Consider the following 23219-nt stretch of genomic DNA (forward strand, 5'->3'; position numbering starts at 1 on the left):
ATACCGGTGCCCATAATAATATTAGTAGTAATAAATAGAGCACCGGTAGTAATAATTTTACAGACATTTGATTTTTATTGTAAATTATTATTGATATTTTTGATGATATATTTATTTAAAAACTAAATGTTTAATTAATTAAATATAATGTAAATAATATTTTTTTCAATTTTATTTTTTCATACTTATAAATATTGTATATATTTTTGTTGTAAAAAATAATTTCTAAATTTATTAATTATTTTTTGAAAAATTATATGATTTTTGTTTGTTTGTTTGATTACAACATTATACAAATTAAAGGAAAGTTAGCCCAAAAAATAAATAGCCAAAAATAAATAGTATTTTTTTTGAAAGATATTATATGTTATAATGTGGTTAAAATTATTTTAATTATTATTAATTTTTTAAATATTATTTATATATACAGTTTTATTGAGAAAAAAAAATTATTAATCGATAAAATAAAAATATACATATAAAAAATTGTTGTAAAAAACATTTTATTTTTTATAATCTATTATTTCAACAAAAATAAAATGTGACAAAAATAATATTCAATAAAATATTTTCAATATATAATCTATTTTTTGTTACACAATATTTATTATTTCATTAAACTTAATGTTAAATATTTATATTTAGAAAAAATAAAAATATATTATTAATGTGTTTTTATAGGGAGTGGGGGTAGTAATCTGAAAGGGGACAGATATTAAAAAAAATTTAACAGTAAATTCAAACCATTGATTCAAATGCTAAGTCAAACAACTGATAGTTTGTATTGTTTAGTTTTGTGCCGTAACTAACTTTCCGGGCATTGAGCTCCAGGTGCACGCCATGGCCTGACCTATATCTGGGCCATACAGATCCCAATTGACGGGACATATGACTACCAATAAAAAACACAACAATAATAATAACAAAAAATTAATTATATTAAAAATAAATTTATCAAAAATTAGTAATTATTAGTGATTTTAATTTTTTAGCAAAATATTATGTTGTGTTTATACAAAATATTAATTAAATAATTATCAATTTTATTAATTAATATTATACACAAGTATATGAATTATAAAATATACATTATATATAATGTTAATAATATATAGGCTATTGTTAATGTAAACTTAGCATGCTCAACTATAATTATAAATTATATAAAGTTATATTATTAGTATTTTGTTGTCAAAAAAATATTATATAAACTAAAAAATAATAATAAATTAATTAATAGTTAAAATTAACTAACCCAGTTTTAGCAAAATGTGACCATGTTTCAATTAGTCTACGGCTAAACGCCCGGTGCTCGTCAACAGTAGTAGCAGTAGTAGTAGTAGTAGTAGTACTATCATCAGTGGATAGGCCATACATTTGCGGATACCTGAGCGGCAAACCAAATACATACTGACACTCCTCAAAATGTGAACTACCTATCCATTCGGGCAATAGACCCGATCGTTGGGTAAAATAATACATATAGACAGTAATGTTTGGCCAATCACTCAGACTATCGGCAAACTTGATAACCGGACCTTTGAATAGGAAATCGCCGATAACTTCGGCAATCCGGTGGCGTAATTGCTCGGGACTTAGACTACCGTCGGTTCCCACTATACGGTCGACCAGTGAGTCCAGTTGATAGTCACTCAGATTACGTACGCCGCTAGACATGTCCGCCAATAACCGGCTAACTGTTTCACGTCTAATATCGGGAACGGTATCTAATGGGAACTCTATGGGCCGTATTTGATGCAAAAATAAGGTTCCCTCATCAGCGTTGCCACCTTTAATAATAATAATAATAATTAAATATATATATATATATATGTTAAATAATTATAATTATATTTTTAATTTTTTAAGTACTTAAATTTTTTTATTTTTAAAATAACTATAATATTAAATAGTTTAAAAAACACTAACACACTATTTTTTAAAATTTTGATTAATAAATAATTATAATTCATCTAGCATATTTTTGTTATTACAATTTATATTTAATTATAATAATTAAATATATGTAATGTTAAATAATTATTATATTTTTTATTTAAAAAAATAAATGTTTATTTTTATCTTTTTAAAAATAAATAAATACTTCAAAAATAACTATTTTATAGTTTTAAAAAAATAATTATACTTTAATAGCAGTATAGTTTTAATACAATAAATTTTTGATTAATTTAAATCAACAATCTGTGACTAAAATACCTATTAGTAATGTAAATATATAATTATAAATTATAAATAAAATATAAAAGCATATTTTTTATTATTACAGTTTATATTTATATCAATATTGATAATATTATAATAATTAGTACTAATATTTTAATTAATAACAATTACAAAATTAAAATATATAAAATAAATGTAGCTCTATACCTAATAAATAATGATTAATTAATAATTAATTAATAAAAACAATAAGATTGTTAGAAATATCTGTTTTTACAGTTTATATATTGTATAAAATTGTTGAATAAATGTTTTAAAAATATAAAATTAATATATTATATTAATATATTAATTTTTTGTTAATTATATATTTTTAGTTTCATTAAAATAATAATAATAATTTAATTTTAAAAAAGTAATATTTAAATAATACATAAATAGCATATATATATAGTTGCAAATTTAGTTTACTAATATTTATTTAAAAAAATTATATATAAATACTATTTAGAAATTTAAATTTATTTATTAAACTTTATTTTTTTTATAATTATTTTATAATAATTTATTTATTTTTTTAATTTTCATATCTAAAATTAACATTTAATTTATTGCTATAATTATTTGAACTAGCTTATTATAAATATATAAAAATTTAAAATAACAATTAAATATGTTATTATTTTCGCAAAAATATTAGGATTTATTTAAATACAATAAGTTTATAATAAATTAGATATTATTAATTCAATTGTATTTATAGATTATTTATTACAAAAAAATATTTTTTTTCTAATTTATAGATTATGTTTATTTAGATAAAAAAAAGTAAAACATATTAATTTAACATTTGCTATTTTTGAACTAAATATAATTTTGTTGTTGAAATTATTTAATTGTTGAATTTTTTTCAATATTTATAAAATATTTAAAATAATATTTGTTGTATACCATAAGTAGTCTATTATTAATTTTATAAATAATTATAATTATACAATAATAGTATTGCATTTTTTAATTGTTACAGTTTACTAATAATAATAATAATAATAATAATATAAGTTTGAAAATACCAATATTTTTTAGGTATTTATGTTTAATATATATTAAATTAATTAATAAATAACTAAAGTAAATAAAAAAAAATTGATAAATAAATAATATGCAGTTAGTTTTTAATAATAAATAAATTTAATTAAATATGATATAATAAACTATTTTTAACACACAAACACAAAGCAATTAAATGTTTTTTTTTGAAATAAATATATTTTAAAATAAATAATATTTTTTTAAAATACTAATAAATATTAAATAATAAAATTAATAATAATATTTTTTAAAAATGTATGTATTGGTTATATAAATGTATAGAAATATAATAGTAATAATATACTAATATATTTTTTGTTAATAATTTTTTTAAATTGTCAAAAATAATATTTAAATATCAATTCGTCTATTTGTGACCGACCATATATAATGATTTGAATTTGCTTATAATAAAAATATAATAATTTTATTATAATTTATTACAGTTTTTCAAAATTAAAAATAACAACAAAATATGATTTTTTCGCAGATTTGTATACAAATATTTTTGTTTGATATAATAAGTTTATAATAAATTGGATATTATTAATAAAATTGTATTTATAAAAAAATTTATTACAACAACAATAAAATTATTTTTTCTAAAATTAAAATTATGTTTATTTAGATTTAAAAAAGTAAAACATAATAAATTAACTTTGCTATTTTAAACTAATTTTGTTGTTAAAATTATTTAATTATTTTAAAAATTTATATTTATAAAAAATAATTGTATTAACTATTATTAAAATTATAAATAATTATATATATACTATTATAATATTGCATATTTTAATTGTTACAGTTTTGTATTAGTAATAATAATAATATAAGTTTGTTAATAATAATGTTTTATATGTATTTATGTTATATATATTATATATATAATTAATTAATAAATAGCTAAAGTAAATCAATAAAAATTAACAAATATAATTATATTAATATTTAATATAATATATTGTTTGTTTGTTTAAATAAAATTATAAAATATTGAACAATCATTAGAAATTCTATAGTAATAAATATATATATAATTAGTAATAAGCAATAATATTATTGAAAATTTAGTTAATTACAGTTTATTTATTTATTTTTTTAAAAATTATAATTTTAATATACTGTATGGTAATTGAAACTTTCGTATTTTTTCAATATACACAATTTAAAATATGTAGAATATTTTTAATAAAAAAAACTAAATAAATTATGCTATAATTTAAACAATTATCTTAATAAACTGTTATAGTATTTAAATAAATAATTAATACTAATATAAGATTAATTAAAATTAAAACAAATTATTGTTTACTTTTGTTTAAACAAAAAACAATATATACCTGATTTTACTTATCATTCTAATAGTAATTTAAATACAAAATTTAATCTATATTTTTAATAAAAAATAAAATAAACTGATACTTTAATATATGAAATAATTTTTATAAATTAATTATTTATAATAGTATATACGGTTAAAATTATGTTTATTTTTAACACAAAACAATTAAATGTTTTTTTTGTGCAATAAATATAAATTAAAATAGATAGTAATTTTTAAAAATTACTAATTAATATTAAATAATAAAAATAAATAATTATATAATTAATAACTTATTAATAATTTAATTTTTAAAAATAATAATAATATTTAATAAAAATACTTTAATAGTAGATTTATAGTTGCAAATTAAATAATAAACTTATAATAAAGTTTTTAAATATTTATTTAATAATTATATATATATATAATTATTAAATAAATATTTAACTTCATTAATTAAACTTTATTATTATAATTAATTTAGAATAATTTATTATTATTTTTAATTCTCAAAAATATTATTTAACTAACAATCCGTATAATTCAGAAATAATTAATTGAACTTGCTTATAATAATTATATAATAATTTTATTATTATTTATTACAGTTTTTAAAAATTAAAAATAACAATTAAATATATTATTTTTTTGGCAGATATTTTTGTGTGTAAAAATATTATTATTTTTTTAAATACAATAAGTTTATAATAAATTATATATTATTAATACGATTGTATTTATAGACTATTTATTACAAAAACAAAAATTATTTTGTTTTTCTAGATTATAAATTATTTTTAATTAGATATAAAAAGTAAAACATAATAAATAAACATTTGATATTTTTTGAACTAAATCTAATTTTGTTATTGAAATTATTTAATTGTTTTAAAAATTTATCAATATTTATAAAAATATTTAAAATAATATTTATTGTTTACTTGTAGACTATTTAAAAATTTATAAATAATTATAATTATACAATAATAGTATTGCATATTTTAATTGTTACAGTTGACTATTAGTAATATTAATATAAGTTTGATAATAGTAATAATATTTTAATATGTATATATGTTTTATATATATATATATCAAATTAATTACTAAATAGCTATAATAAATTAAAAACAATAATGTTTAATAATAAATAAATTTAATTAAATATGATATAATATATTGTATTTATTAAATACTAATTTTGTTTTTTTTTGTTTAAATAAAATTATAAAATATTGAACCACTAATTGACAAACTATAGTATTTAATATAAATAATTATTAATTAAGCAAAAATAATATTGAAAATTTAGTTAATTACTATTTATTTATTTTTTTTAAAAAAATTATAATTTTATTATATTCAAACTTTCAAATTTTTTCAATATAAAATTATTTACTTTATATATATATAATTATAAATTATAATTTAAAATAAGTAAAATATTTTTAATAAAATAACTAAATATATTATGCTATAATTTAAACAATTATTTTAATAAACTGTTATAGTATTTAAATAAATAATTAATACTAATATAAGATTAATATAAAATTAATTATATAGTTATCTTATTATTGATTTTTTATCAATTTTAATTTACTGGTAATTGAAATTTTCAAATTTTTCAATATAAAATTATATACCATGTATATAATTATAAATTAAAATATGTAATATAAAATTAACTTAAATAAATAGTGCATTTTATTATACAAATTATCTAATTAGTAATCTAAGGTATTATTAAATTAAAATAATTTAAAAAATGTGATATATATAACCAATAATATGTGTTAGTCTAATATATAATTTAATTAATTATTTAATAAACTATTATAATATTGAAAATATTTGCTATTACTGTTTTTTAAAATTAATTTTATTATATATTTTTTGTTTAAAAGAAACAATAAAAAATGTTATTTGTTTTTACTTACTATTAGATTACTTAATAAACATAATAATAATAATAAAAAATAATACTTTATTATATGAAATAATTTTATGAAACTAATTAAACGGTTAAAATTATATTTATTTATTTTCTAACAATTTTAAACACAAAACAATTAACTGTTTTTATAAGCAATAAATAGCGTAAATATTTAATAGTAGAAAATAATAGTTTATTAGTGGTTATAATTGTTTTGAAATAATTTCAAATAAATAGCAAAAAATAATTATATATTATGTAAATGTATATTATTTAAAATAAATTTAAATTAGACATTACATTCAATATATATATATATATTAATATATAAATCATTAATAATAGTATAATATTACAATAATTTTTAATTAATATTATTTATTTAATTGATATAAATTACTAGAAAATTTTTGTAATAAATAATTTTAAATAAAAAAATAAATACTTATTGTCTAGTAGGTTCTGAAATTTTAAATATTTTTTACATTAATCAAACGTTAAATAATTAACAACAAATTATATTACAGTTTTTAAAAAAAAATCAATTAAATGGTTTGTTATGAAAATAAATTATAATATTTTATAGTTTTATGTAAATTATTAATTAATAAACTTAATTAATAAACGATAATAGTATTAGAAATATTTTATTATTTTATTACAATTTATTGGTATTAAAGTTTATATTTATAAATTAATTCTAATTAAAATTTTAACATACAATATATTATTTATTTTTAATTTTTTGGATAAAAATTTATTGATATTTGATTAAATAATTAGTAGATTAAAATTAAAATCTGTTTTTTTTTCATTAAATCATTTTCATATATGGTTTACTAAAAGTATTAGTAATAAATAATAATACTACTAATAATATAGTATTTTTATAATTTTTTTTACCCTAAAACTTTATAATATTTTTTCATATTTTTTTAATACTGTTATTTGTTTGCTGTTAAATTATATTGTTTTTTAAAATAATAAAAAATAATAATAATATATTATAATTAATTATGTAAATATATATTGAAATATCAGCTACAAATTTTGATCAATTAATTTAAAGTAATACATTATTAATAAACAATATAAATATTTAAAATATTTGTTATTACAATTTTTTATATATAAATTAATTTAATATAATAATATGATATTATTATACTATTTATAATATAATCTCTTACTTTTACTAAAAAAATAATTATCTATTTTTTTACTTATTATTAGTATTAATTAAAAATTTTATAAATAACTTAATAGTAAAAAAAATTAAATAATAAAAATTTATATTCCGCCATTATCTGAGCTCAAGATAAATAATATTTTCACACTAAATAAACATTCAATATTATGTTTAATTATTTTTGTAACAGTTTTTTAAAAAAAAAAACATTTAAACACACATTATTTTAAAGTAAAAGCAATTAACTGTTAATTAATTTTTATTATAATAAATAAATAATTTATACTAAAAAATAAACATTGAATTTAAGTAAACAATTAATTAATATTATATTTTAAAAAAATAAATAATATTAAATTTAAATAATTAATTAATAAATATTAAATCAAAATAAATAATTAAATAAATAATAAATAATTAACTAATATTAAAATTATATTAAATAATTAATAAATATTAAATAATAAAATAAATAGTTAATTAATATTTAATTAAAATAAATATAAGATTATAATTAATAATAATTAAAAAAAAATACAAACCTATGAGCACTTGTTTCTGTCGGATACCATTGTCGGCCAGATTCGGGTCAAACGCTTCCCGAGGAAACTGTGGTAATACTCGTGAGGGTATTGTTGGCGAAAAACTCATAAACGTATTGGTCATCAGTTGCTCATGTATTTTGTTCAGATCCTCGGCCGATACTTGACGTAAACATTGGTATTGTTGGCTAACTGTGCGCTGTTGACGACCACTACCACCACAATTGGTTAGCTGTAAAATACGCGGAAATTGATGGCCAGATATTTCGTAGAAAAATTTCATTTGCATAGGACTTGAACTTTCGAGTATTGCCCGATGAAACAGATGACTGGCCTCGGGTGCAGCCATTAGTAGACCTATAGATATGGCACCGGCCGACTGTCCCATTAGTGTAATGCTATCGGGATCTCCTGATAAAAATAATATTAATTAATTAATTATTATTTTTGTATTTTGTGTGTAAAAATATTTAGTTTATATATTGTTATTATTATTATTAATTTAAAATAATATTATGTTTGTTTTTTGATAATTAAATTTTTTTTACTAATTAAATGTTTTACTTAAAACTTTAAATTAAAATTAAAATATCAATTTTTTAATGTAGTAAATAAAAAATAAAATATTACTATAATTAGTAATTTACTATTCATTATGTATTATATATATAATAGTAATAATAAAAATAATTAATTGATTTAATAATAATAAAAATAATTAATTGATTTAATAATAATATAAAAATAATTATTGATTTAATAATAATAAAAAATATTATTATTTTTTAGCAGAAAAATTACCTCCAAATTGACGGATATTTTGTTTGACCCAATTTAAGGCTAGTATTTGGTCGTAAAAACCAACATTTTTATCAATACCATCATTACCACCACTATCATCATCATTATCATAATCATCAGCACCGGTATCCAAAAAACCAAATATACCCAGTCGATAGTTGAACGAAACAAAAACCAACTGTCCCAAACTGGCCATTAGGCCGCCATTGAATATATCAAAACTGGTACCCATATAGACAAATACGCCGCCATGTATATAGACTATCACTGGCAATAATTTACCGTTTTGATGGACAGTTAGATTTTTAGGTAAGTCCCCACCACTAGGTGTCCATATATTCAAATACAGACAGTCCTCCTGAGTGTCATAATTGTTGATTTTTGTCAAATACTCGTATTGTTTCAAATTTATTTGCGTACAAAACGGTGGCCACCGATTGGCCTCACGTATGCCATCCCATTGTCGCATACCATCACCACTGGTTGTACCACTAGATAGTGGTTCAGGTTTTTTAAATCTCAACTATTTTTGTTTTTGTTGTATAATAATAATAATAAATTAATTAAATAAATAAATAAATTATAAAATCAATTGTTATAATTAATTTTTAAAAATATAAACTGTTATTATAATAATAATAATAAGTATTTAATCAAATAATATTTATATAAACTTAAGTATTTTATAATTTATTTTTTCTAGAAATATTATTTTTTAATTATTTTAGAAATAAATATTTATTTTTTTATCAATAACAAATTAATAAAAATAATTATAATAATTAATAATAATTTATAACAAACTGTATGTTAATAACAAATTTAAATATTGTAATTAAATTATAATGTTTAATTTTCAACTAGTATTAGACAAATTGAGTATTATATTTTTATAGTGTTATTTTTTATTACTAACTTTAAATAAGCTAATTTTTAGACTAATTAAGCTAGGTAATCTTAAATTTAAAAAACCTAAATACAAAAATATAATTAAATAAGAAAAATTGTTTTAGTTTTTAAATTAATTTAAAAAAAAATTAATCTCTAATCGATATTAATAAATCGTAACTACTGTTTGATTGTTAAATAATTTTTTTAAATCTAATATTTATTTATAAAAATTTTACAATAACTAAAATAATCTAAAATAACTACTAATATTACTTTAAAAAATTATTTTTATATACAAACTGTAAGTTTTCTAATAAACTATAATACTATTAATTAAATAATAAACTTTTATTTAAATTATTATAAAAATTGTTTTATTAAAATTTTGATAAAATATAGTTTTTTTCAAACATATAAGTACTGATTATTAATTATTTTAACATTAAATAAATTCTCAAATTATTATTATTATATACACTATAATTACTGCCTATAATAATAATAATAATTACAATTTATTACAAACTGTATCTTGATAACAAATATAAATATTGTAATTAAATTATAATGTTTAATTATCAACTAGTATTAGACAAACATATTATTGTCAATTTTTATTGTTAGCTTTAAAATGAGTTAATTTTTAGGCTTATTGTGCTAGGTAGTTTTAATTTTTTTAAACTAAAAAATACAGTAAAATAATAATAATTTAATTATTACATGTGTTTTTTTAGTTTAAATTAATTAAAAAAAAATTAATGACTACTCAATATTAATAAATCATAACTACTGTTTGATTGTTAATTAATATATATATTTTTAAAAAATCTAATATTTATTAATTAAAAATTTTATAATAAAAACTTTTGTTTTTAAAGATAACTAAAAATAACCTAAAAATAACTATTAATATTACTTTTAAAAAATTATTTTTTCAAAATATAATATTATTTTTTATATATAAACTGTAAGTTTCTAATAAATTATAATATTATTAATTAAATAATAAATTTTTATTTTAATTATTATGAAAATATCTATAATAAAATTTTGATAGATTTTATTAATTTTTTTATATTAAATAAAATTAATTTAAAAAAACTTACTTTATTAATAGGTGGCTGGGCGTACGGTATGGATAGAAATTGATTATACAAATTACCGGAAACATTATGTCGACTACCGAGTAATTTACCAAATGTTGTATCAATTATAACATTTTGAATCACTGTTTGATCACTACTACCTAAACGATAGTCAATTATAAACTTAATTAGATTATAGACTAAAACAATTGAAACTAATAGTATGAATCCAGTTATTATGTAATAAAATATTTTTTTCATTTTAATTTTTAATAAAAAAATAAATATATATATAATTTATTTAACAACAAATACTAAATAGTTAGTTTAATAAAATATTTATTTTTTTCATAAATAAATTTATAAGTATTATTATTATTGTTATATTTATTATTAATTTAAAAAACAATTTTATTTATTTAAATATATAAACTAGTATAACATCATAGCATATAATAAGTACATTATTATATTAGATAATAAATTATTAACATTATGTATATTTGGTTAAAATGTAAGTAATATTTTTTAAATATATTTAATATATAGTACATCAATAGTTAACATTTTTTAAATACAATATACAGTGATATATACAGTAATATATATAAAACATGATTACATTTTTACTGTCATTTCCTAATTAACTAAACATAAGTTTCAATTAAACCAAATATATAATACATTTGACAACAATATAACTATTAGATAATCAAATCAAATGTTATTTATGCTATTAAAATGTTGTGATGTATAATAAAAAAAATGTAATGTAAAGTAAAATAAATAGTTAATTCATTATACAATAAAAATTTTGTTGAAAAACAAAATCTAATATAATATCTAATAATAATAATAAAAGTCAAAATTTTTGAAAAAAAATAATTTAATATTTAATGTTAATTAAATTAATATAATAATTATATTATTTTAATTATAGATTACTTTATATATGTGGTTTGATAAAATAAATTAAATTATTAATATTTTAAAACATAATATTTAATTATTACAATAAATAAATCATCTAGTTTTTATATGATTAATATCAATAAAATAATAATAATAAATTAAAAATAAATAATTTTAAAAGATAAAATAAATTAATAATCATAAAAATAATTATTTATAAAAAAAACAACTGTAAAAACATAAATCAGCTAATGTTTTACATTTATAAATATTCAATTATAGGTTTATAATTAGATATTATTGAATATGTTTCTTATATATAATTTTATATATAATTTTATATATAATTAGATTTTTAATTTATTTGTTTTTTATTATAACTCTATATTAAAACATATTTACTATTAAATAATGAAAAATTATATATATTTATTTAAAATAATATTTTCAAACATTTAGTCTCAAAAAAACAAAACAAAAATTAATCAAAAATAAATCAACAAAAATATTATAAATATTAAATCTCAAACATTTTTTAGTGTAATGAAAACTTAATTAAAAAATAAATATAATCACATATTTATATATTAAAAAAATAATAATATATTAATAACTATAATAATAATACACCTTTTTAACTAATATTTTTACAGTATATTTAATATAAATGCTTAAATAATTAAGTTATTTTAAGTAATATTAAAACAGGTTTAAGGATTAAAAACATAAATACAAATCATATATTTAAATAGTGATATCCTTTTTCCTATTGAAAGTTACAGTTTGGGTATAATTTATTAAAAGTTTTATTTAAAAAAACACGTGTTTTTCCTATTATTATTATTATTATAATTTATTTTTGTTAAAAAAAACATCAGTAGTAATGTATTTATTATTAAATAAAGTTATCATCAATAAATTAAGTAAATTAAATCAATTGAAATGTTTGTCATTAAATTTACAACAATTAACAAACAAATTCAATGTGAAATTGTGTGAAACAATTGATGGCTTGAATGCAATGAATATCCAAACAACAAATGATTGCATTTCTATGAAAATCATTGATTATAGTGACTGTTATGACAACAACAATAACACGCGATTCAAGTGTTTTTGGCCTAAATGTCGGTTTAAAACTAGTTATGAAAATCATTTAATTAGCCATCAATTGATTCATTCATCTGAAAAACATTTCAAATGTAATTATTGTAATCAAATAATTAAAAGTCTATCGGCTTTATATTATCATAAAAATGCCAAACATTTAAATGTTAAATATGTTTGCGATTACAACGATTGTCGGAAAAGTTTTACTAGAAATTCAGATTTAAATCGACATAAATCTAGTATTCATTTTAATTATAATAATAAAAACATTAAATGTGTTTATGAAAGTTGTAATAAATATTTTACACGCGAATCATATTTTAAAAAACATAAAAAACATGTTCATCAAAATTATAAACAATTTAAATGTAATGTCGATTATTGCGATAAAACATTTGCAAACAATAGTGATTATAAAAGACATAATTTAATTCATTTGACTAAAAAACAATTTAAATGTACAGTAAACCAATGTTTGAAAACATTTACAACAAATCATTGTTTATTAAAACACAAATCCACTGATCATTCAATTGAACTGAAATTTCAATGCGATTACGAAAATTGTGATAAAATATATTATAGTTTAAAAGGTTTGCGTCAACACAAACGTACTAAACATTTTTTGGATATAAAAAACTGTTAATTAATTTCAGTTATCTAAACATAAATATTTTTTTGTTGTTGAAAATTTTGTACATTTAGGTATTAAGTCATTCAAATGTAATTTTGACGACAATTGTAACAAACAATTTGCTTCAAAATCTAATTTATTTTAAATAACATCGACGACAAAAACATTTAAGCGATTAAACCATTTAAATGTGATGTCAATGATTGTAGTAATAAACGTTATTTACATAAATTATCATAAATATCAATATCATACATAATTTAGTAAATATAAATTAATATACAAATCAATATATATAATAGTATATTGTAATAATTTTTTTTTTGATTTAATTATTTTCTCTTATTAAATTATTTTTAAATATATTATTTGTAATTTTTTTTTATTTAATTATAAGTATAAAAAAATTTCAATTCAAATTAATAGAAACAATTATCATAATCTTATCATATTTACATATAAAATAATAATGTATTGTAATATTAAATTTATTTGTATTGAAAAATTAAAGGACTAATTTTAATAAAAATGTTTTAAAATGATTTTTATTTATTTATTTTGTTGTTGTTGTTGTAAATTACTTGTTATGCTAATATATTTATACTTTAATATTTTTAATTAAAAAAAATATTATACATAGATAATAATAATTTTGTAAATTTCTGGTAATCACTTATTGTATTTAAAATAGTTTTATAATTTAACAATTTTTTAATTCAATAATTAGTTACAGTTTTATATATATTGAGGGAAAGTTCCAATATTGACCGGTCTATCGACCGATCAAATAGTCAACTATACTTTCCTCCAAACTTATATCAATGTAATCAACATATTATCAATGAGTCTCCAAATCATTATTACTCTGAGACTCCAAACTATTAATATTCATATACTAAATACTTACTCTATAATCGCTATAAATACATGTGTTTAATACACATTTAATTCAGTCAATTGTTAGCTATCATAGAGTTAACATTACTCTTAATTTATACTTATTTATATTACTTATTATTTTCTATATATTGTATTATATTTAATAAAGTTATTTATTTGATTAACATTTGTGTTCAATTGGATAATTTAACTAATTATGAGGGAATGATCGACTACCGATCGGTCATACCGGTGACCACACCATATGATCGGTCTTAGATCGGTCACAATTGTCCCTCATTTGGCGCAGTCGGCTTTCGTACCTTTCGAGGAACTCATACATACAGTGCGTCATATTATACAAACATTCAAATCAAATCAACTCCTTTAGTGCTTCTACACCAACATCTCAGCCATGCCTTTGTTACGAAACGGCAAAAAGACAATCACGAATACAATCGCAAGTAGACGTGAATATGAAAAGAACATTAGAGACACTGTTCATAATGCAGTAGTTTCGGGGATCAATAGTCTTGTAGGACTAGATCCTAAAAGCCATTCAACACCTAACATCCAAACTCAACACATACCGTCTACAAGTGCTCAACAAACAAGTCAGAGGTCTAACACAAACATTTTCGATGATATAGACTTGACGACCGATCGACCGGTCGATCAACAAACCTCATCATTCAAGTTATATCAACGAAATGGACGACCATTGTGTGATCGATTCTCCGGCGGTTCATCAAAAATTACTGTGCAATCATGGCTCGACATATACGAAGCACTAACACTTGATTTTCCCGATTATGACAAAATTATAGCTCTCACGAAACACCTATCAGAAGATGCACTCGAATGGATGGCCAAAGATGTCATACCAAAGTTGGATACTCTCTCATGGCCTGACGTTCGACGAAAAATGATCGGTCGATTTGGTGATTCGGTAAACGATCCCCTACTCGACGCATCAAAACGTAAACTCAAGGCTAACGAAACTGTTATCGAGTATTACCATTCAATGCGTAAACTCTTGGACAGGGCTCGACTACCCGAACATCAACAAGTTTCGCTATTAACTAATGGTTTGCCCGAAGCATTCAAGATAGCTATGGCCGCCGCACAAGTAAAAGATGCCGAAACATGGCTTAATGTTGCGAAGGCAGTCGAGGCCGCAAAAGCATACAACAAGCATCGAGAGCATACCCATACCATCGATGAAGACGGATCGGTCTTATCGTCAGATAAAAGACATAAGGACCGGTCAAAGAAAAAGTTTGATAAGAAACCAAAGCAACCATCATCTCCGTGCAGGTACTGTACAGCTATTGGAAAGACCGAATACCATTGGCATAATCAGTGCCCAATAAGACCACAACCATCAGCCACAACTACAGCAACTCCTGGACAATCACAACTAGCCATTACTAATACTATTGAAGAATGTAACGTAATTGGCGATAATGGATATTTGTATTACGCAATCTGGATCGGTCCGGACAAGGTCTACGCCTTTCTCGACACTGGTAGCACATGCAGTGTTATGTCTCGAGAAACAGCCGATCGATTTGGATTGAAACCTATTATTAATTCGGACATCAACATCAAGACATTAAGCGGCTTTAAGCGCACCATTGGCCGAGTAGACGTCGACGTACGGATCTTCAAAAAGGTTCGGCAACTTTCATTTCATATCGTCGATGATTTTGAACACAAGGTTCTTATTGGTATCGATGCCGGCTATGCATTCAATCTAACACCTCGATTTGATGTCGGAAAACCATACATACAAACCCATTATCTTAATCATACGATAACTACAGTTCCATCACCATCTCTAACGATTGATCAGATCGGCAAGACCGGTCTCGATAGATTGTTAGGATCGATCGATGTTTTCTGTAGACACGACAAGGACGTCGGTAAATTCAAAACAGCCGAACATGAGATTCGACTGAAACCCGACGCCATACCATACCATCAACGATTTTTTCGATTATCTCCCGAACGCGAAGCTATTATGAGAAAACATACGGACGAAATGCTTGAAACAGGCCTAATAAGAAAGTGCCACAAAGGTTCACCATGGGCCAGTCCTATGTTTTTAGTCGATAAGCGCACTGGTGGGTACAGACCTGTCATTGATTATCGCAAATTAAACGCGATGACCATCAGTGAACGCGAACCTCTACCAATTATACGCGACCTAATTGACAAATTGTCGTGATCGGTCTACTTTACAACACTTGATGTTGCATGGGGATATTGGCAAATACCATTATCTCCTAGATCGGTCGAATGCACCGCTTTTGTCACACCATACGGACAGTTTGAGTTTACAGTTTTACCATTCGGATTAAAAAACGCCGGCAGTGTATTTCAACGTGAACTCCGACATATACTACAAGAATTTCACGGCAATGGTGTGGAACAATATCTCGATGATATTGTAATCCATACTAAAACCGAAAAAGAACACTTGGATCTATTGGAACGTGTCCTAAAACGCCTGACCGATCACGGAGTGCGCCTAAGACAAGAAAAATGTAAATTTATGGCCACCGAAATCGAGTTTCTTGGACATGTAGTTTCATCAGACCAAGTGAAGCCATCACCATCTAAATTGAAATCAGTAACTGAGTTTCCAACACCGAAAACTAAAGTTGCTGTACAACAATTTATAGGTTTGTGTAATTTTTACCGTACATTCATTGACAAGTTTAGCGACATTGCCGCACCACTTACGGCACTCACATCACGCAAAACTGAGTTCACATGGGATCGGTCACATCAAGAAGCGTTTGACAAACTCAAGGAAGCGCTTTCAACCTCACCGGTTCTGGCCATTTACGATCGGTCCCTACCCATTGAATTACACACCGACGCATCAGCTGTGGGTCTAGCAGGCATACTAATGCAAAAAGACTCACATAACAAACCACATGTTATCTCCTATTGGTCTCGTAAAACCAACTCAAGCGAGTGTAAGTACTCCTCGGCACAACTTGAATGTCTCGCAGTGGTTAACGCTGTCGAGCACTTCCGAGTTTATCTGGAAGGTAGTCACTTCACAGTCTTCACTGACTGCTCTGCTCTGAAATGGTTATTATCGATACCAAATCCATCGTCAATATTGTACCGCTGGTCTGTTCGACTTTCAGCATTTGATTACGAGGTTCAACACAGGCCTGGAAAGACAAACCAAGCACCCGACGCATTGTCTCGCAATCCAGTGTCACATCATATTGAGATCGGTCAGATCGGTCTCAATCAACATGAAATCGATGATTATGATATACGTTTGCCAGTCATCCAGAGAAACGGTATTTCATATATCATATATAACAATAAGGAACGCATCATAGTACCGAGATCTCTCATCGGTGATTTGCTTAAACAAGCACATGATAATCATAATCACCCCGGTACTGATAAAACCATTAGACTCATAGCATCACAGTATTGGTGGCCAAACCGTAATATAGAGATCATAAAGTATGTAAAGTCATGTCATACTCGTCAAACGGTTAAACCATCAAATCAAGCATCACTTGGTACCAGTCGACCTATCGAGACGCCGACCGGTCCAAACCAACTATGGGCCATGGATTCAGTGGTGGTGGGGACTGCCGCCAATAATTCGTCCGCAAAATACGTCCTCACTATTATCGACCATCATTCGCGCTACATATGGGCATCAGCTGTTAAAAGCAACACATCTGAAGCTGTCATTAATGCGCTCATTCATGTTTTTAGAGCCGCAGGTCAACCAGCCGCTCTACTGACCGACAATGGAACCAACTATACGTCAACACGGTTTAGACATTTCTTGGAAAGCCGTAAAATAAAACACATATTATCGCCGCCATACCATCCGCAAGCCAACGGTCTATGCGAAAAAGCAAATGGATTGATCAAAACTGATATCAGCTTAGCTCTGGCCGATCGATCCAACCGTAAATGGTCTTCGCATTTGGAAAAGGTGGTCGAATCTCTTAACAATCAACCACATAAGGTTACCGGTTTTGTACCAAGATACGTACAATTTGGACATGTACCGACCGGTCAACCGAATCCATCAGTCAGTATTGAAGAAGCGAGACGACAAGTGACCGACCGATCTCGCGCTGCACAAACCAAGAGGTCACAGTTACATAATTCCAAACACCAACGATCCAACTTCGATATCGGTGACTATGTCGGATACCGAATTCCAGACAATCATCCATCGAGATCAAAGTTTACGGCCTCATATCTCGCACCATGTATTGTTACCGAGAAACTTGGCGCCGAAACTTACCGACTCAACCAACTGGACGTAAACGATAATACTATCATTAAGTCGTTTATAGCTCATTCATCAACTTTACGATCATATCATTGGCGTGATGGTCGATCACCGCCAACACAACAATACATTCAAGTCCAGTCATACAACAACAATGACATCAACAATCATTACAGATATTTGCAACCAACATTTGTCACAACACCGAAATACCTGTCCTCACGTAGCCCGTCGCCAATTAATTCGAATATGGTTATCGGACCAACTAGTGGGCCGACCTTCAACGGGTGGGAATTGAGGGAAAGTTCCAATATTGACCGGTCTATCGACCGATCAAATAGTCAACTATACTTTCCTCCAAACTTATATCAATGTAATCAACATATTATCAATGAGTCTCCAAATCATTATTACTCTGAGACTCCAAACTATTAATATTCATATACTAAATACTTACTCTATAATCGCTATAAATACATGTGTTTAATACACATTTAATTCAGTCAATTGTTAGCTATCATAGAGTTAACATTACTCTTAATTTATACTTATTTATATTACTTATTATTTTCTATATATTGTATTATATTTAATAAAGTTATTTATTTGATTAACATTTGTGTTCAATTGGATAATTTAACTAATTATGAGGGAATGATCGACTACCGATCGGTCATACCGGTGACCACACCATATGATCGGTCTTAGATCGGTCACAATTGTCCCTCAATATATTATATAATTTTATTTTATAAATCTAGATTACTACTAATTATTAGTATACATAAGTCATGTACACTACATATACAATAATATAAACTTTATATATATATATATATTTCCTATGACTCACTGTTTATGTCAATTATGTGTTTTAGTATTATATTATATTATATATTTATTTTTTGCTTTAATATAGTTAATGAATTTGTTAATTTATTAAATAAATTTTGTTTAAATTATAAAAAACTAAAATCTATTTAAAAACTTTAATAATTAATATATTACAACATAATTGTGTGAAACAATTGAATACACTTTAATAGAGTGATTATAATAACAACAAAAAATGATTGCATTTCAATGAAAATCAGTGATTATAGTGACTGTTATGACAACAACAACACACGTGTGGATAACAATAATAACACGCGATTCAAGTGTTTTTTTTTTGTTTGTTTAAATATCGGTTTAAAACGAAAATTATTTAAATTATTATGAAAACGAGTTAATTATTAACAAAAAATCAATGAAATAAAACATAAACTGATATCTATTATAAATTTATAAAAATATATTGTTATCCATTGCTATTGAAATAAAACACAATATAAGCGCCAAAACTATTGCTTTGTTTGTTTGACTCTGTATTTAGTAGTAGTTATTGTTTATCATTATTGGTGTTGTTTTAATAATTTTTAGTTCAATTTATTATAATATTGAGTTAATAAATGATAAAATTATAAATATTAAAAATAAATTGTGAATATATTATGTGAATTGAAATCATAAAACAATAGTATCATTATTGATAAACAAACAAATAGTTTATCAGAAAATATTGATGTTTTTTATGTGAAACGATTGAATGTTTTAATGCAATGAATATCCAAACAACAAATGATTGCATTTCAATGAAAATCACTGATTATAGTGACTGTTATGACAACAACAACAAAACACGTGTGGATAACAACAATAACACGCGATTCACGTGCTTTTGGTCCAAAATGTTGTTTAAATACAAGTAAGAGAAATTTAATTATAGATATTATTTCTAATTTTTTTTAAATGCGAAACATTTAGTTAACAAATATGTTATAAAATAAAAATTTTTATTTTTAAATTCATAACTAATTTGACATTAGTTTTGTTATCATTTTTGATAATTTGTATATTAATAAAACATAAAAATTGATTTTAGTATTTATTTAAAAAAATATGTGTTTAAATGTGATGTCGATTATTGCGAGAAATATTTAGCAAATATATTAAATCATATAAATTTTAACAAATATTTTACCCAAAAAATAAAATATAGCCTTAAGTATCATAAATATAAAATTGAATAAAAAAATAATGAATTTGTTTAAACAATATTTAAAAAAAATATAATAATTATTAATCATATAATATTGTATAACAAAATATATTTTATCAAAATTTTATTATTTATTAATTAATAAATATATTAGTTATTGGGGATCACTAAAACATTTATTACAATTGTTGTTATTTTTTTATTAATAAAAAAGTTATATTTTTTAATTACATTTATTATAAGACTTCTATAAATATAGGCTATTATTAAATGGATTAATAGTTATTAAATATAAAACTATAGTATTGTCTATATTTGTGATTACAGTTTTTAATTCATAAATTATTTAAATATAATAATATATTACTAAAAATAAATGATACTAATATTATTAATAATAATATAAACTAGAAAGTGATTTAATTATTTTAATAAAAATAAATAAACTTTAATAACATAATTTAGCTAAAGTTTTACAAAATTAATAATAATTAATATAAATATATAATTGAAACTTTTGATAATAAAATATTACTTTTAAATTATAATTTTTTTATTTGAATAAACAATTATAAATATATACAATTATAACTAAACTAACTTATTTTAATTATTATATATATATATATAGTTTAGAAAATTAATATGATATTAATTAAACATTGTAATAAAAATAATAATTGATTGATCATGGTGATCATGTTATCATTGCATATATATTGCCATAACTATAATAATGATGGTTATAATAATAATAATAATATTAATTAAAAAATAAATAAATATTACATTTATCAATAGATGAATTCAATTGAAAATTATTTTTAATTTAGTTGTTGTACGTTGTCACTATTATAATTAACATAAATAGTTATTAAAAGTAAAACTATATTATTGACTATTTTCTAGATTACAGTTTGTAATCGTAAATTAAAATCAATATAATATACAGTATTATTATTATTATAATATTTAGTTTTAATTCATAGTCATAAAATATTGATATCAATTAAAATTATAGAAAATCAGTGCCTAATTATAATATATTCAAAAATTATTTTTCATTCAAATCTAAATTTATTATTTAATTAAATTTACAATTAATAATCGAGTATTAATAATAAGTTAATAATTACATTTTAATTTTAATTCATTATAATTTATTAAAAATTAAAATAAAAAAAACAAATTCTATGTATAAATGTTTGTAACATATGTTTTTAGTATCATTACTATTAACCAATTTAATATTTATATATTAATATAACAAATTAAAAATATTATTCAATTTTAAACTATGATAGCATATATAAAATTGATCATGGTGATTTGATAACAACAATTTGCGGTACATTTTTTGTTGCCAGTCTAGTTTTGGACAGTTTTATTGAACATTAACAATATATATATTTTAATAGAAAAAATTTATTATATATTTTTAGTAAATTAAATATATAAACAATGGTGTCGTCACTGCTGCTAATAAATTGTATAAATATTTACTAAAATAAAGCTATAATATTGTCTATTATTTTGATTACAGTTTTTTTAATCATAAATTTTAATTAATATATAATATTAGTGTAGTAAAAGTGATAGTGTTTAGTATAAAATAATTATTTATAACAAATAATATATTTATTATTTTTTATATTAGTTTAAATATATTATTATTATATAAGATAATGTGTTGTATAACAACAAATTTTATTTGGTTTAATAATAAGTGGTCATTAATAATAATACATTAGTTTTTTTAGAAATAAACATTTAAACTAACTGTTATTATTAATATTTTTAATTAAAAAAAATATATATATTATTTGATATTTTAATATATATTAATTATAAATGACACGTACTTCCGTTTCTATTATAATTAACATAAATAGTTATTAAAGTAAAACTATATTATTATCTATTATCGTGATTACAGTTTGTAATCATAAATTAAATTCAATATAATATACAGTATTATTATAATTGTTATTATTATAATATTTAGCTTAAATTTTTATCATATATATAATATTCGCATATATATATATATATATATATACTGTATATCAACTAAATTTATATAAAAATTAGTCTCAAATAGTTATAATATTTTTTAATATTTGTTGTTGTTTAAATTTATTTATTTAATAAATTATTTTTAATTTAAATCATATTATACTATATATTAAATTTATTATTATTATTAATAGACAACTTTACTATTTATATTTATTTTTATTTGTTATAATTAATATTTTTGTTTGTTTTTATTTTAATTCTATAAAAATAATTGTAATTTTTAAATATT

At 21.1% G+C, this 23219-nt stretch overlaps 1 protein-coding gene across 1 annotated transcript; it reads right to left on the bottom strand.

Moving 5' to 3' along the window:
• Window positions 1-738: 738 nt before the first annotated feature.
• Window positions 739-14592, bottom strand: LOC128953139 (cholinesterase-like). Its single transcript, XM_054298613.1, has 6 exons — window positions 14565-14592; window positions 11066-11205; window positions 9069-9591; window positions 8268-8678; window positions 1256-1790; window positions 739-892 (listed from the first exon to the last, which is right to left on the bottom strand). The coding sequence occupies exons 1-6, from the start codon at window positions 14590-14592 to the stop codon at window positions 739-741; spliced, it is 1791 nt and encodes a 596-aa protein (XP_054154588.1).
• Between the last annotated feature and the right edge of the window lie 8627 nt (window positions 14593-23219).

The sequence above is a fragment of the Oppia nitens genome, unplaced genomic scaffold, assembly GCF_028296485.1.
Source record: "Oppia nitens isolate AA-2021 unplaced genomic scaffold, nextdenovo-longstitch-racon4-pilon3 scaffold20_pilon_pilon_pilon, whole genome shotgun sequence".
NCBI lineage: Eukaryota > Metazoa > Arthropoda > Arachnida > Sarcoptiformes > Oppiidae > Oppia > Oppia nitens.

Coding starts and splice junctions, on each gene's coding strand:
- LOC128953139 (XM_054298613.1), bottom strand. CDS start 14,592: ATGAATATTAATAGTTTGGAGTCTCAGA. Junction 8,679..9,068: donor AAATATCCGTCAATTTGGAG/GTAATTTTTCTG, acceptor TATTTTTATCAG/GAGATCCCGATAGCATTACA. Junction 893..1,255: donor TCACATTTTGCTAAAACTGG/GTTAGTTAATTT, acceptor TTTTATTGGTAG/TCATATGTCCCGTCAATTGG.